This window comes from Sardina pilchardus, chromosome 1 (assembly GCF_963854185.1).
Source record: "Sardina pilchardus chromosome 1, fSarPil1.1, whole genome shotgun sequence".
In the NCBI taxonomy this organism is placed as follows: Eukaryota; Metazoa; Chordata; class Actinopteri; order Clupeiformes; family Clupeidae; genus Sardina; species Sardina pilchardus.
Genome location: NC_084994.1, coordinates 49,139,821 through 49,153,671, shown reverse-complemented (window position 1 = coordinate 49,153,671; position 13,851 = coordinate 49,139,821). Strand labels below are relative to the sequence as shown.

The 13,851-nt window shown below is 48.1% G+C and overlaps 1 protein-coding gene across 1 annotated transcript in view; it reads left to right on the top strand.

Moving 5' to 3' along the window:
• usp43a (ubiquitin specific peptidase 43a) overlaps positions 1–13,795 on the top strand; it is an 89,807-nt gene extending 76,012 nt beyond the window's left edge. The window contains exons 10-15 of the mRNA XM_062547852.1: positions 3,836–3,913; positions 4,225–4,354; positions 6,460–6,799; positions 7,360–7,518; positions 8,746–8,907; positions 9,448–13,795. Of these exons, the coding sequence (XP_062403836.1) occupies positions 3,836–3,913; positions 4,225–4,354; positions 6,460–6,799; positions 7,360–7,518; positions 8,746–8,907; positions 9,448–10,643 (2,065 nt within the window). The 3' untranslated portion in view covers positions 10,644–13,795. The remainder of the gene's footprint in view (positions 1–3,835; positions 3,914–4,224; positions 4,355–6,459; positions 6,800–7,359; positions 7,519–8,745; positions 8,908–9,447) is intronic.
• Positions 13,796–13,851: the final 56 nt, after the last annotated feature.

Below are 13,851 nucleotides of genomic sequence, written 5' to 3'. Positions count from 1 at the left end.
TAACCCCTCACTGCTCCCTGAGCGCCGCTGGTTGGGCAGGCAGCTCACTGCTCTGGGTTAGTGTGTGATTCACCTCACTGTGTGTGTTCACTAATTCGGTTAAATGCAGAGAAACGAATTTCCCTCACGGGATCAAAAAAGTATCTATTCTATTCTTCTATTCTAGCTGTAGGCAGAAGTCTTGGGTTGGAACAAGACTGGCTCCGTAGACAGCGTCATATGAGTTACTGCCGTTCAGAACATTGAGGCCGTGAGACTGGAAGCTGTAGTTTTGCATCAGCAGTGTAAATGCAACAGATGTTGCTGGTTGATTCATGAGAGCACCGCAGTGGGGCACAACTCATCAAATCTGTTTGATTATTGGAAACTTTTGTGTTTGTGACTGAAAGCCTTTTATGTAAATATTATAAATTCTCTATACAATAACATTTTCATGCGGGGGACCACGGGGGTATTGAGGCGGAGAACATACATCTACAACTTTCATTACAGTGGCCTATATTGAACAAGCGTAAATGTTTTGACATTACGTGTCAAATGTTTTGACATTTTCATAATGCACACCCACACCTGGGCTCAGGTAAATGTGATGACACGTGTCATCATCTACTCACTGTACACCGTATGTCTAATGAAAGAGATCATTTCTTGGCACATACAGTAGTAAGACTGAGGCAAATGCCCCCATTTTATTCTGTTTTCCATTTTTGAGGCATTTTCACCCAATTCTATTTTTAGAAATGTTGAGCCAAGACACCGGGCAACTGACAGTCTGTCTGTCTCTGCCAGATGTGACAGATGTGTGACAACTGTGGGGTGAACCACAGAGAGAGAAAGGGATAGAGAGAGAGAGAGAGAGAGAGAGAGAGAGAGAGAGAGAGAGAGAGAGAGAGAGAGAGAGGCCACTCATGTAGGCCACATCCCACACACCTGACTCCAGACTCCCTCGGTCACTGAGACGGGCGACTGGGACACAAGGGAGGGTCCGGTGAGAAGCAGGCTGTCGTTTGGAGCAGGTCCCTGTTGACGGCCAGAGGGGGAGAGCAGCCCTCAGAACACTATCAAGGGGATTAGTGGGCGCTGAATTAAAAGCATGAATAGCTATCGATTCCCTGGCTGCTTAAAGGTGAGGATGGGCTCGGGGAAGAGCTCTCCGAGGCATCTTAAAGTAGGGCCCTTATCAGGGGAATTAAGCGCCATCAGGAGAGAATGGGATTGCAGGAGTCTGAATGGTCGAGTGTGTGTGTGTGTGTGTGGCTGGAGGGGAGAACGTTGAAGGCTGGCTCTGTGCGCACCCTGCCATTATTATGGATAAGGACGGCCAGGGTAATAGTGGAGGCATGAGTCCTGCATTATGAGGACTCTCTCTTCATGCTCCAGCAGGCGCACAATGAGTAGAAATGCTAAAGCACAGCTGATTGGCACCGTGCTTTTGAATCCTCACAGAAAGAGCTGCAGGAGCTCCTCATCAGAGTTAGGCCTACACAGTCTCTCAGAAAGTAGCCAGTGTGTCTGTAGTCTAAATGACTGTTGCCATCATCGTCTGGAATAAGTGTAGAAGAAGGCAGAAGACGTTTTTAATAAGTGTTCTGGATGTGCCAGTTGTGGTGTAATTGTTGTGCAGTGACAGAGCTGCCTGACGCCTGACGCCACGTCAGGTTTACGTTAGGCCAGCCTTGTGTTTACAGAAATAATGAAAATAATTATAGCACTTTATTCACAATCCCCTATTTTGGGGGCTAATAACATTTGTCACGGCGCTTTAAAGGAATGCGCAAATCACCGCTACTCTGGAACCTCCTCATTCTACATATCTCTCTCACACACACACACACACACACACAGTTTGACAGCATTATGTGGGGTGTGCTGGTGGATCCGGTGTGTTTGGCTGCGAGCGAGCGAGCGACAGTGGAGCAGCTGTGCGCGTGTGGGCCGGTGTGGGGGCGTGATGGCAGCGCTGGGAGGGATTAGAGATATTAGCTTTTAATAAGGCTGATTAGGAATCACTGCAGGGACCATTCAAAAGCACTGAGACATTCTGTTGAGATTCGGGGACATAATTACAGCCTCCCCTGTGGGGCCCACAGTAAATTAGCAGGTAAACAGACCATAACTCTCGGTGTGAGCGTCGGCTGGCCGCACGGGCACCGTCACCAGCACCAGGGTGGAGGAGACGGAGGCATTTGTGTAACTTAAGAAGCCAACAACACATTACGTGTGTGAGCCATTGCTGGAAAGCCACTTAATGCGGTTGGAATTACTACGGGATTGCGAGTTATCTTCCAAGCGCACAATTAGCATAACACGCCCGTAAACGAGGGGGGTTTTACCTCCTGACCTCTTTTGATGTGTGCTCGCCACTGTAGTCTGTCTCTCTCTCTCTGCATAGCTGTGGAGGTGGATCAGTGACAGATCTCTGGATCAAAGCGTAGCCTCTCAGGTGTCCTCTGCTGGTTCAGCTTTTTTGTTTTCAGCTTCATCTTTCCGTTCTGGGGCAAAGAGGTAATTCCACCAAGATGTTCCTCTGAGATTACAGTACATGCATAGTGCCATGCAGAGGTAGAAGAGAAGGAGCTGAATCAAGCATATGGCAGAGCAACACTGCCTAACATCAATGTCATGATGATTTCACAAATTTGCATTGTAGAATAGATCCATCCATAATCTCTCTACAGTACACTTCCAAAATACTGCTCAAGTAAATTCCTTGAAGATATCATGATCTTTTTAAAGGTCATCTGCAGTCAGAAGTACTAACTTGTTAATGTAGGAATTTAGACAGGCCTCAATGCCTTCACATTTCTTCACATGAAAAAACAAGACCAATCACTTTCTGACACACCTCATTTATAAATATAAATGAGTTTTGGTTGGTAAAAAGTTAGGCACATTGGTACTTCTTTGATGAATTTCTCAGTCCATTGTCACCTGTTCTTTCCGAGATGCCTAGCATTTTCTGATTGGCCATGTATTAAGATACAGTGGGCTGTGGTTATTTTGATACTAATTGATGACGTGATACATAAGAAGGATATTTAAGGGTATGATGTGTCTGAAGAGGAGCCAAGTGCCTGAAACATCCCTTAAGTAGCCTAAATCCTGTTTTATGGGAGCTTTTTGTGGTGTGCAGAATGCAGATCCTTTACAATATTGCGTATACTGATGCAGAACTAATTGCCGGGCTGTTGGCTAAGATAGAATGGCTAATTAGTGTTGGTTTGAGAAAGATGTGAGGACTTCAACCAATTACTGACACTTCAAAATTGTTGATTCATCCCAAGCAACATGCTAAGACTAGAGGCGATGTCCATGACCATAGTCATCGGTGTGGTGGTTACCATCAGCGTACTCTAGAAGACAAATGTCCGTAGGATGGTCCCGGTGGATAGCCATACCACTGCACTGATCTTTTTGAAGATGTGTGAATTGAGTTTTTTTCACACACTCCTTTGTGCCCGTGCACACACAGCCACAGCTCATTGTGGCGCATGTGATATGTGTGGCTGTGCCTCATCCTCCAGACTACTGAGCACACTGAGCCACTCCCGATCACACACTGCCCTCTAGTGCCGCAAACATGAACACAGTGACGCAGAATTCTGAGGAGACTGGAATTATGATGTACAGCATCACCTGACACACTCAAAAGTCAATCTGTGGGTGTCATTGTTTAGACGTGTTGTTTGTTGACTCTTGCTACAACATGATCTCATGATGAGGACAGTGCTGGTAGTGCCCTCTAGTGAGCTGGGAGGTGGGAGGTGTGTGCTGGAGACGTGTGGCTGGCAGCGCCGCTGATGGATGTCTGACTGACTCTGTGCTCTCTCTGCAGGGCCCTGAAGCTGTGTGCTGCTGGAGGCCCAGCCCATGTGAAGCTCATCATTGAGTGGGAGCACAAGATCAAGGAGTGGTGAGGCCAGCGCACATCTCTTAGCATGCCTGCTCATGGACACGCACACATAATCTCCCTACACACACACACACACACACACACACACACACACAGACACACACACACAGACACAGAGACATGCACACAATACCAAATTTCAATTTCATTCTTTATAGTCTGTGGCACACACATTCACGCGTATGTCCAGGTGTTACCCTTTTATTCTGCACATCATGAAATGAAAGTGTGTGTGTGTGTGTGTGTGTGTGTGTGTGTGTGTGTGTGTGTGTGTGTGTGTGTGTGTGTGTGTGTGTGTGTGTGTGTGTCAGTCTGTTTGGGAACATCCAGGAGGAGGTGGTGAAGGACGCGGAGAGCGTGAGGGTGCAGCAGCAGCAGCATCTCCAGCAGCACAGCTGCACGCTGGACGAGTGCTTTCAGCTCTACACCAAAGAGGAGCAGGTACACAAGTCATCCCCACATCTCTCTCTCTCTCTCTCTCTCTCTCTCTCTCTCTCTCTCAATTCAATTCAATTTCATTTCAAGAAAGCTTTATTGGAATGAACGTTTCAGGAACATTATTGGCAAAGCTCAGTTATATGTACTGTACACTCTCGTTCTCTCGCTCTCTGTCTGTCTCTCTCTTTTCTCTCTCTGTCTCTCTCTCTTCTCTCTCTGTCTCTCTCTCTTCTCTCTCTCTGTCTCTCTCGCTTTGTCTCTTTCTCTCCTCTCTCTTTCTCTCCTCTCTCCCCCCCCCCTACTGTTTAGCCCATGTCTCTCTCTCGGTGTCAACTGCCCCCACCCCAGAATCCATCTCAGTCGTCAATCTTTCAGTCCGCGACAGTACGACAGTACGTGACATCAGTACCCTGACAGTCAATCTGTTTTTGTATCAAAACAATTTACCCCAGATACCACAGAGCGTTTTGTAAGGGCCATGATAAATCTGCAGCACCAGCTTGCTTGCCTGAAATATAGCGACAGTTTTTTTTATGTTGCTTTGCTTGCGATACAAAATGAATGGGCCGTTTTTATTCATGACTTTACTAGTGTGTGAGCGAGCATCATGATGGCCATCCATAACTGTACTTGGCAGTCATACAAGCACACTCTCTCAGACACAGTGTGTCACATGTCACATGTTCCCACGCTGTTTATGCCATAGATTGTGTGTGGTGTGTGAAGAGTCCAGGGCATAGACTGCACAGGATAGATAAAGGGGTTATACTCGTACATGGTGGACACGGTCTTCCTCTTTTGTCTCGGAATCTTCCGGAACTTCCAGGATTTCATTGTCTGTAATGTCTCATGCATATTTGCATATTCATATCCCCAGTGTATTCAGTGATTGTGTGTGTGTGTGTGTGTGTGTGTGTGTGTGTGTGTGTGTGTGTGTGTGTGTGTGCTGCTACACTATGCATGCATCATACAGTATGTGAAAGTATGTGCGTGTGTGTGTGAGGAGAGGATATAGATGTGTGTGCATGTGCACATGTGTGTGCATCTCAGACACATGATCTGCAAGTCTAATGTTGCAGACAAACAAAGGGCCAAAGTAGTCATTCTCCACCAGAATAATTCCACATTTCCTTTATAGCAGCAGAAATATCACGCCTCAGAGGACCAGTGCTGGGTACACTTCAGTTCAGATTTCACAGTACATGTTTAGGGTATAATAACGCTAGAGGTCTGTGTGATCCTACTTAATGCGAGTCGTCGGTTCCAAAGCGCCAGCTGAATAGAAAAGCTCTCAGGGAGGCAATGGAGAAATGTGGAGCGTGAGCCTCACCAAGACGCTCTGCTGGGGAGAGACTAGAGGTGCACGTTTGTCTCTGGTGAACAGCAAAGTTGGAGCTGAGTCGAATCCAGCCTCTCCTTTGAGGCGGCAGACAGTGTGTCTGTGTGCGTGTCAAAGTCTGTAAGTGGGTCAAATTCAGTCTAGCCAGGTTTAGATTTCTGACACGTTGTCAGTTCAGATACAGTAGCTAAGATACACATGCACTTCTTCCTCTCACTGTGTGAAACAAGCGGAGTTGCAGGTTAGCCACAAATGCTGTAGTACTCAAACAAAGAGAGAGGAACATTTAACGTGATCTTCTAGAAAGAGAAAATCAAACAAAAACAAATTAACTTTGAATCTAGATAAACATCCCTTTCCTCTTTGTTGAACGAAAAACATTTGAAGCTGGGAAAGTCAAATATGCAAATCTGTGGCTTATCTGTAAAATAATTTATGGGTTTATGTTTATTAATGGGGCACTGTTCCTGCAAGAAAGACACCATTTCTGATGTATGTGTGAATGCCAGACACGGAGTGGCATGAACACTTCACAGGAAGCCATGGTCCCCGTATCTGCCAAGCGCATTCCTTTTCAAGAGCTCCTCCACTGTGTGAACAGAAGGAAATGGAACTCAACAGAAGTGGCTCTGTGCTGCTCCATGAAAATATGCTGTTTGTGTGTGTTTGTGTTTGTTTGTGTTTGTCCTGTGTGTTAGTGTATGTGTATATGTGTTTTCTCTCAACTGTGTGTGTGTGTGTGTGTGTGTGTGTGTGTGTGTGTGTCCAGTTGGCGCCGGACGACGCCTGGAAGTGTCCCCACTGCAAGCAGCTGCAGCAGGGCATGGTGAAGATGAGCCTGTGGACGCTGCCGGACATCCTCATCCTGCACCTCAAGCGCTTCCGGCAGGTGGGCGAGCGCCGCAACAAGCTCTCCACGCTGGTGCGCTTCCCGCTGGCCGGCCTGGACATGGCGCCGCACGTGGTCAAGCGCAGCCAGAGCGTGCGCAGCCTGGGGCCCTGGCCGGCCGCCTGGAAGCAGCCCGACGGCACGCTGCCCCACCACTTCCTGTACGACCTCTACGCCGTCTGCAACCACCACGGGGGCATGCACGGAGGACACTACACCGGTGGGTTCACGCCACTCGAGCGCACACAGCCACGTTCCCCCTCCACATTCCTCTTCCTGTCACTTCCTGTGTACTCTTTCCTGCCAATTCCTGTGAACCTTAAAGGGCCATTCACACCCAGAACAAACATATTAACCATTACTATAAACAAATATCGTTCTTGTTCATATAAATGGTGACATTCACACATAAACTATAACGAAAAGGACATGAAGAGAAATTTAGTTGGGGATCACTTTCAGCCCGATTTTGACAACGACAACGCCAATCAGAACCCATCACATTTTAGCCATCGCATTCATTAGCACGAGGAGAGACTTTTCTTATTGTTGGCCAGTGTGGGCGCTTTTATGGTTATGGTTATCATTATCATTATCATTCTTGGTGTGCATGCCCCTTTAGAGGTTAAGGACCTTTACAACAGATCTCTCCATTGCAAATTCTCATTTACTTGCACACGCTCTACTAAAAGCCCATCAGAGATGTCATTGCAGTTCGTGGATGTTTCATGAGTTGGTGTATACTGTATGTGTGTTTGTGTGTGTGTGTGTGTCCTGTAGCGTACTGTCGTAACTCGGTGGACGGTCAGTGGTACAGCTACGATGACAGCAGCGTGGACCTGGTGCCCGAGGAGGAGCTGTGTACCCGCGGTGCCTACATTCTCTTCTACCAGAGACGCGACGCCATCCCGCCCTGGTCTGCCAGCAGCTCTGTCAGGGGTGAGGAGAGGACCAAGGGCCAATAAAGTTATACTCACAGTTTTGGAAGTTGATTTGATAATCAGGATGTGCAAACAACATGATCAGTTGGGTCCCCAACTTTGAAGCAATACCTTGTCATATGAGCCATAATGCAATGTTCTGTGTTCCAACGCTACTGCTCAAAGGGTAGGATACTCGGGGGGTTAATACTGCTCAAAGGGTAGGATACTCGGGGGGTTAATACTGCTCAAAGGGTAGGATACTCGGGGTTCATACTGCTCAAAGGGTAGGATACTCAGGGTTCATACTGCTCAAAGGGTAGGATACTCAGGGTTCATACTGCTCAAAGGGTAGGATACTCAGGGTTCATACTGCTCAAAGGGTTATCTCACTGTATCTTTGCAATGGGCCAACTATCTCTCTTTTGTAAAAGACTAGCACAAGTTAAAGGAATAGTTCGGAATTTTGGACATAGGACCTCATTTCCAACTTTACCGAGGTGATATAGGTCGGTGGAGACCATTTTTATCGCGTTTAACCCCTTCCTTCAGTTGCAGCGTTCCCCTTTGCTAACGCTGGTTCTGAGCTAACGCATTTCAACAGTAACATCCAAAACTTCCCAAAACCGTCTTACTCACTCCACAGCACACCTGAGACAAGTCATTTAAAACGTCAGACTATCGATATACATGTCCGTGTTGATAGAATAATTTTAGAAATAAAACTAACCTTGCAACTCAATGATTTATTACATTTTGAGGGACTAGTTTCTCAATATCAATCCGCCACTGCCATACAGGGAACAAAGTAGGCTATTGCAATGCGATGCAAGGTTAGTTTTATTTCTAACATTGTTCTATCAACACAGGCATGTGCATCGATAGTCTGATGTTATAATGTATTTGTTTCGGGTGTTCTGTGGAGTGTTTTCAGTGGCAGGCTGGATGTTACCGTTGACTTGCGTTATCTCGGCACCAGGTTAGCACGAGATGAACGCTGCAACTCAAGGAAGGGCAGAAATTCACTGAAAATGGTCTTCACCGACCTATTAACACCCCGACTAAGTTGGAAATGAGGTCCTATGTCCAAAATTCCGAACTATTCCTTTAAAAACATAGGAATTGTTCATTGTTTTGCACTATACTGCCCCTTTTATACAAATGAAGTACTACACATGAAGTTAGATCCTGCATAACTACACATGAAGGTAGATCTTAACTCCAATGACCCCCCTGTGTGTCCCAGGCTCGACCAGCTCCTCCATGTCTGACCACTGGCTCATCCGGCTGGCCGGGGACAGCAAGCGCGGCAGCGTCGTGTCCCGCAGCTCCACCACCTGTCCGTCATCCATCCCCGACTCGCCTGAGTCACCCGTCTTCCAAGACGAGCCCCCCAAACCCGAGAGAGGTACGTCAGCACTCTTTTCTGTTCTTGAGAGAGAGAGAGAAGGAGGGAGGGAGAGGGAGAAGGAGGGAGAGGGAGGGAGGTGGGAGGGAGGGGGGAGAGAGGGCCCTTTAATTTGCTTGGCACTTTTCCAGTTATCTGCACTCAGAGCAGGAAGATTACAGTGTGGGCATCCTTCCTGTATTACTATCAGAACACCAACATCAAAGCGCTGATGCATTCTGAATTGCATTGTGTGCCTTGTGCTGAGTGCATCTGAGAAGTTGAATGAATGTGTTCTGGTGCCCAAATTACACTGTTTTGCCCCCTTCAGATGTTGTGATTGGGGATTGATGTAAGCGCTGTGTGTTGTGTGGCGTGGTGTGTGGTGTGTGGTCATCCTGTGCTCCTCTGCGTCCCGTGCAGGTGGTTTTGAGTCCAGCTGTGTGTTGTGTGGTGTGTAGTGTGTGGTGTGTGGTGTGTAGTGTGTGGTGTGTGGTGTGTAGTGTGTGGTGTGTAGTGTGTGGTGTGTGGTGTTGATCTGCTCCTCTGCGTCCCGTGCAGGTGGTTTTGAGACGAGGCCGTTCGTGCGGGGCCTCCAGGGCCGCAGCGTGAGCATGCGGACGCCCACCAAGGCGCGGGACACCCTGAGCAAGGTGCTGCCGCTGCGCTGGTCCTTCGGCTCCAAGAGCCGCCGCAAACCGGACCCGGCCGCACCCCCCGAGCCGGCCGCCCCCACCGCCGCCCCCGCCGAGCTGGTGGAGTACCTGGAGTCGGGCCGGCGGCCGCGCTGCACCAAGGACCCCATCGTCACGCTGGTGGGCAGCCCGTCCGGCAGGGACGGCCCCCACGGCCAGCAGCTGCCCCCGTCCGCCTCCAGCTCCTCCAGCCTCAGCTGCGTGGGCCGGACCCCCGACGAGCAGGCGGACCACCACCACCACCACGGCGGCAAGGCCCCCGACGGGCAGCAGAGGCTGGGCACCGACAAGACGGGCAGCCTGAGGCGCAGCAGCAGCGAGAGGCCCACCAAGCCGCAGCAGCAGCAGCGGGGAGGAGGAGGAGGAGGAGGAGGAGGAGGAGGAGAGGACGGGACCCTCGGACGGAGGAGCACCCGCAAGGCCAAGCAGGAGCCGGGGAGGAGCCACGACGCGGCGTCCAGGAGCGGCTCCAGCACGGGCGCCCAGCCCAGCCCCGGCGCGCGCGCCAGCTCGGACGCCGGCCAGCACAGGGGCAAGGGGGCCGCGGGGGCCGAGGAGCCGGGCGCGCCGGAGCCGGACAAGGCGGGCAGGAGGGGGGAGGAGTCCAGGACGCACGACGGCCTGCTGTCCTTCCTCAAGGGCGGCTTCCTCAAGAAGGACTCCATGCGGCGCTCGCGGGACAGCGACTGGGGGAGGGCCGGCGAGGCCAGCAGCAGGAGCCTGTCCAAGCTCTCGCTGTCCAACGGGGGCCCCAGCGGCGGCGGCACCGCCCGGGGTCGGCACGGCGACGAGCTGGCCAACGGGAAGGTGGCGGCGGCGCGCGGCAGCGTGCCGGACATCAAGCGCTCGCAGAGCTCGTGCCACATCCCGAGCAAGGCCGACCCGGCCCTGCGCCGCACCGCCTCCCTGCACCGCAACGGGCTCTCGGCCGCGCCGCCGCCACCGTCCTCCTCGCGGAGCCCCGCCGCCGCCGACAAGAGCTCGTGCGGCACGCTGCAGCGCAGCCGCTACAGCAGCACCTCCCTGGGCAGGAAGAGGACGGTCCCCGAGTCCAGCTTCTGAGGCGGACGCCGACCCCTGACCTTTGACCCGCTCAGAGCAATAGTGCACACAAAAGGGCACACGATGGACACGCGGACTGCTGTGCCCTTGGTGGAGGAGGGAGTATGCAACGCTGCAAAGAGAGAGGAAGGGGATTCGCATACGAGAGCAAGCACGTCGGGTGCTAGTGCTACCCAGTGTTTTTAACGTTTTCTTGTTTAATACCATTACAGTTATGACAAGTGCCTCTGTAACAGATACGAAGACCAAGGAGCTGGAGGGCCAGTAGTGGAAGCACACGTTCCTGTTCACCCAAACACTTACACTGAACCACACTGGAGCTCTTTACTAAACTTGTGAATTTCGACCCATTAGCTTCATGTCCTGAGAATACGCTCATGCTGTGGGAATCGAAAGTGAATAACTGAAATAACAATATATTGGTATGATTTTGTGTGGTACCAAAAAAAAACTGATGTTTGTTTTTTCACTTACTTTGTAAACACATGTTTATTTGTAAACATCTGTTTGAAGGTCTATTTAACTATTGCAAAGAGAGGGACCATCTGTGACTATACAATATAACCGCTGCTAGCTTTTCTTTTAAAGATTTAACAATAGAGATTATATTGTTGCACTTTTAACAAGGTTGAGAGCACCAGTTATTTTTATTTGGTCTACATTGTGCAAGATGTCAAAAATAACTGTTTTTGCACAAAACGATCTTTGCAGAAAAAATTAATTCCAGAACAGATCAATTAATATATAAACATATAAATGATTAAAAGTTTACATTGATGTACAATTATCTGATTATATAATGCTTAAAGTTATAGACACTTGGTAAATGCTCATAACATTTTTTAAACGTAGTGTGCTGGATGTCATTGTTAACTGATTCATCTCTAACTTGTTGAATTAGAGGGTTTCATATGTACCTGAACAGCTGCCTTTCTCCAATTATGTTGTGTTTATTTGCTGATTACTGCATCAAACACTCCCGCAAAAGACTATATTATTCTAACTATTCTGTGACTATTCCTGCAAAAAAAAGTTCTTAACACTGGACTGTATTTTCCCCTGTATTGAAGTCCCACTGTGTTAGATTCCCAAATTTGGAATGTTTCCAAGCATAATAGAACATTAATCTAGCACCCCATTGTGTTAAATGAAAGGCCTACACACAACGGCAACGGCCATTTATGGAAGGCGACCGGCAAAGTGAATAGGATCTATTGAAGTGGTGTTGAGTGGAACAACACACGGCGAGTGGAGCAGCGGGTGGGTCGCCGTCGCATCACTCTAATCGGTCCCTTTCTATTGTTCAGGGCCATTTGGATCCATCATAATAAAAAACAGCTGTCTGGTCAGTGTATCCCCACTGAACCAATGTGTGATCACGTCGCCAGTCGTGTGTGGAAAGACAGCAGATTAAACTGAATTCCACCATCACGTTTGACTATCGTATCGCCGGCCGTGTGTGACCGCCTCAATAGTATGATTAAGCCCCTTGCCACAGGAGCAGTCTATAAAAGGACTTGTGTTTAAAGCTCATCTGTGTCCAGGTGAGAGTATCTCCAGTACAAAAGATGATTTACGGGACATGAAGGCTTTAAATTGTGTTGGTAAAACAGCATGACTTAACCAGGCAGTGTCACTCTTGAGCGAGTGTGTAATGATTTTGGATTGATTTGGATTGAACATTTGTCACAAACTTCCAAACACATAAGATAATCATCTGCATTATGGGCAAGTGTTTAATCTGTGTAAAAACACATCTCTTCAGAATATTCCTTAAAAACCTTCTCCTGGATCTGAAATATTAGAAAAAAAAAATTCATAATGCATCAGGGTTAGAGTGATCTACAGTATGCTACGTGCTGTATGCTATGTCCTATGCTATGAGCTGTGTGTTTTCTGTTTGTTTGTCATTTGCCAAATGAAGTACACCACTAGGGGCAGACTTAGCTGGTTCTCAATGAAGGAGCAATAAAGATTGAAGTATCAGATTCCTCATAAGTGCTTTTCAACTACTACTGCAGTACTATGAATGTGTTTCTAACTAAACAAAACACATAGCAAATATTTATGTTTAGGTGTCTCACAATAACAGAAAGGTATTGAAGTATAATGGGTTTGTGGCATGTCATACCTTATCACTTTTTTTTCTTTGCTTTTTGTAATAATACCTCCCGAAGCGTCGTGACAGTGTAACTCACTGTGTACACCAAAGCAGAAACCTCACCAATGTTAAAGAGTCCAAGCTCTCTGCCTGTCCACCTGACACTCTTATCATCACAGTACTATGCCTTGCACATCACTGGCTTTGAGTAGAGCTTTTTGCCCATGTCACACTGGAGTTGTGAGTAGTAGCAAGGGGGTGCTGCCTCCACCACAGAGTCTAGTAGTGACGGACTTCTCTAGAAGATCAAAAGGCAGACTGCCAGGAAGACGTCACCATACAGTAGATGAGGAAAAGATGACAGGCGTTATTCGGAATTGCCTTGTGAATTAGTACCGTAGTAGAACAGATTATTAATGTATGTCACCTAAATCGCTTCTTATCGCACTTATCATTTGGGTGGCATTTTTGTGAGCACCGCTTGCTTTTGCTGTGCGCAGCTTCACGTTCTGTATCAGTATGAGCTCACCAACACGCCACACCACGTTTGAAGAGAGTCTCAATGCTTTATGTCCGTGTGGACCAGGAGCAGTGTAGCGCCTCGGAAGTCTAGCTGTTTGACTCCAGAGTGGGAGAGTATTGTGTGAGGTGACATAGTCGTCGTCGTCGTCGTTAATTATTTGCTAATAAGCAGTTTAGTTCACCTTTTCTTTCATTTTCTACTGACACTACTGCACTTGTGAGATAACAAACACCCAAAAGAGCCCTTACGTTGGAAAAAAAACAAAGTGGAGGACTGAAGGATTTAGGCAGAGTTCCTTGTGTCTGTGATGATTCATATGCAACTTTTGTAAGGTTTTTATAATGGCATTGTAGATTCACAAAGGGACGTTTCATGGGACTGGCCCTGTAGCCTTGCTTAAAGGGGAGAGACGATTACGCACAAGTGTACATGACGTGCTACTTCAACAACTTTGGTTTCTATTTGCCTATATGAAGTCTGCTATATGTAATATTTTATTTTTTAATACTGCAAAATAAAACACTCTTTATCACAGTCTGGCTGTGATTTGTGAATTGGGTGCTGTGTAGTATGAGGTTTATAAC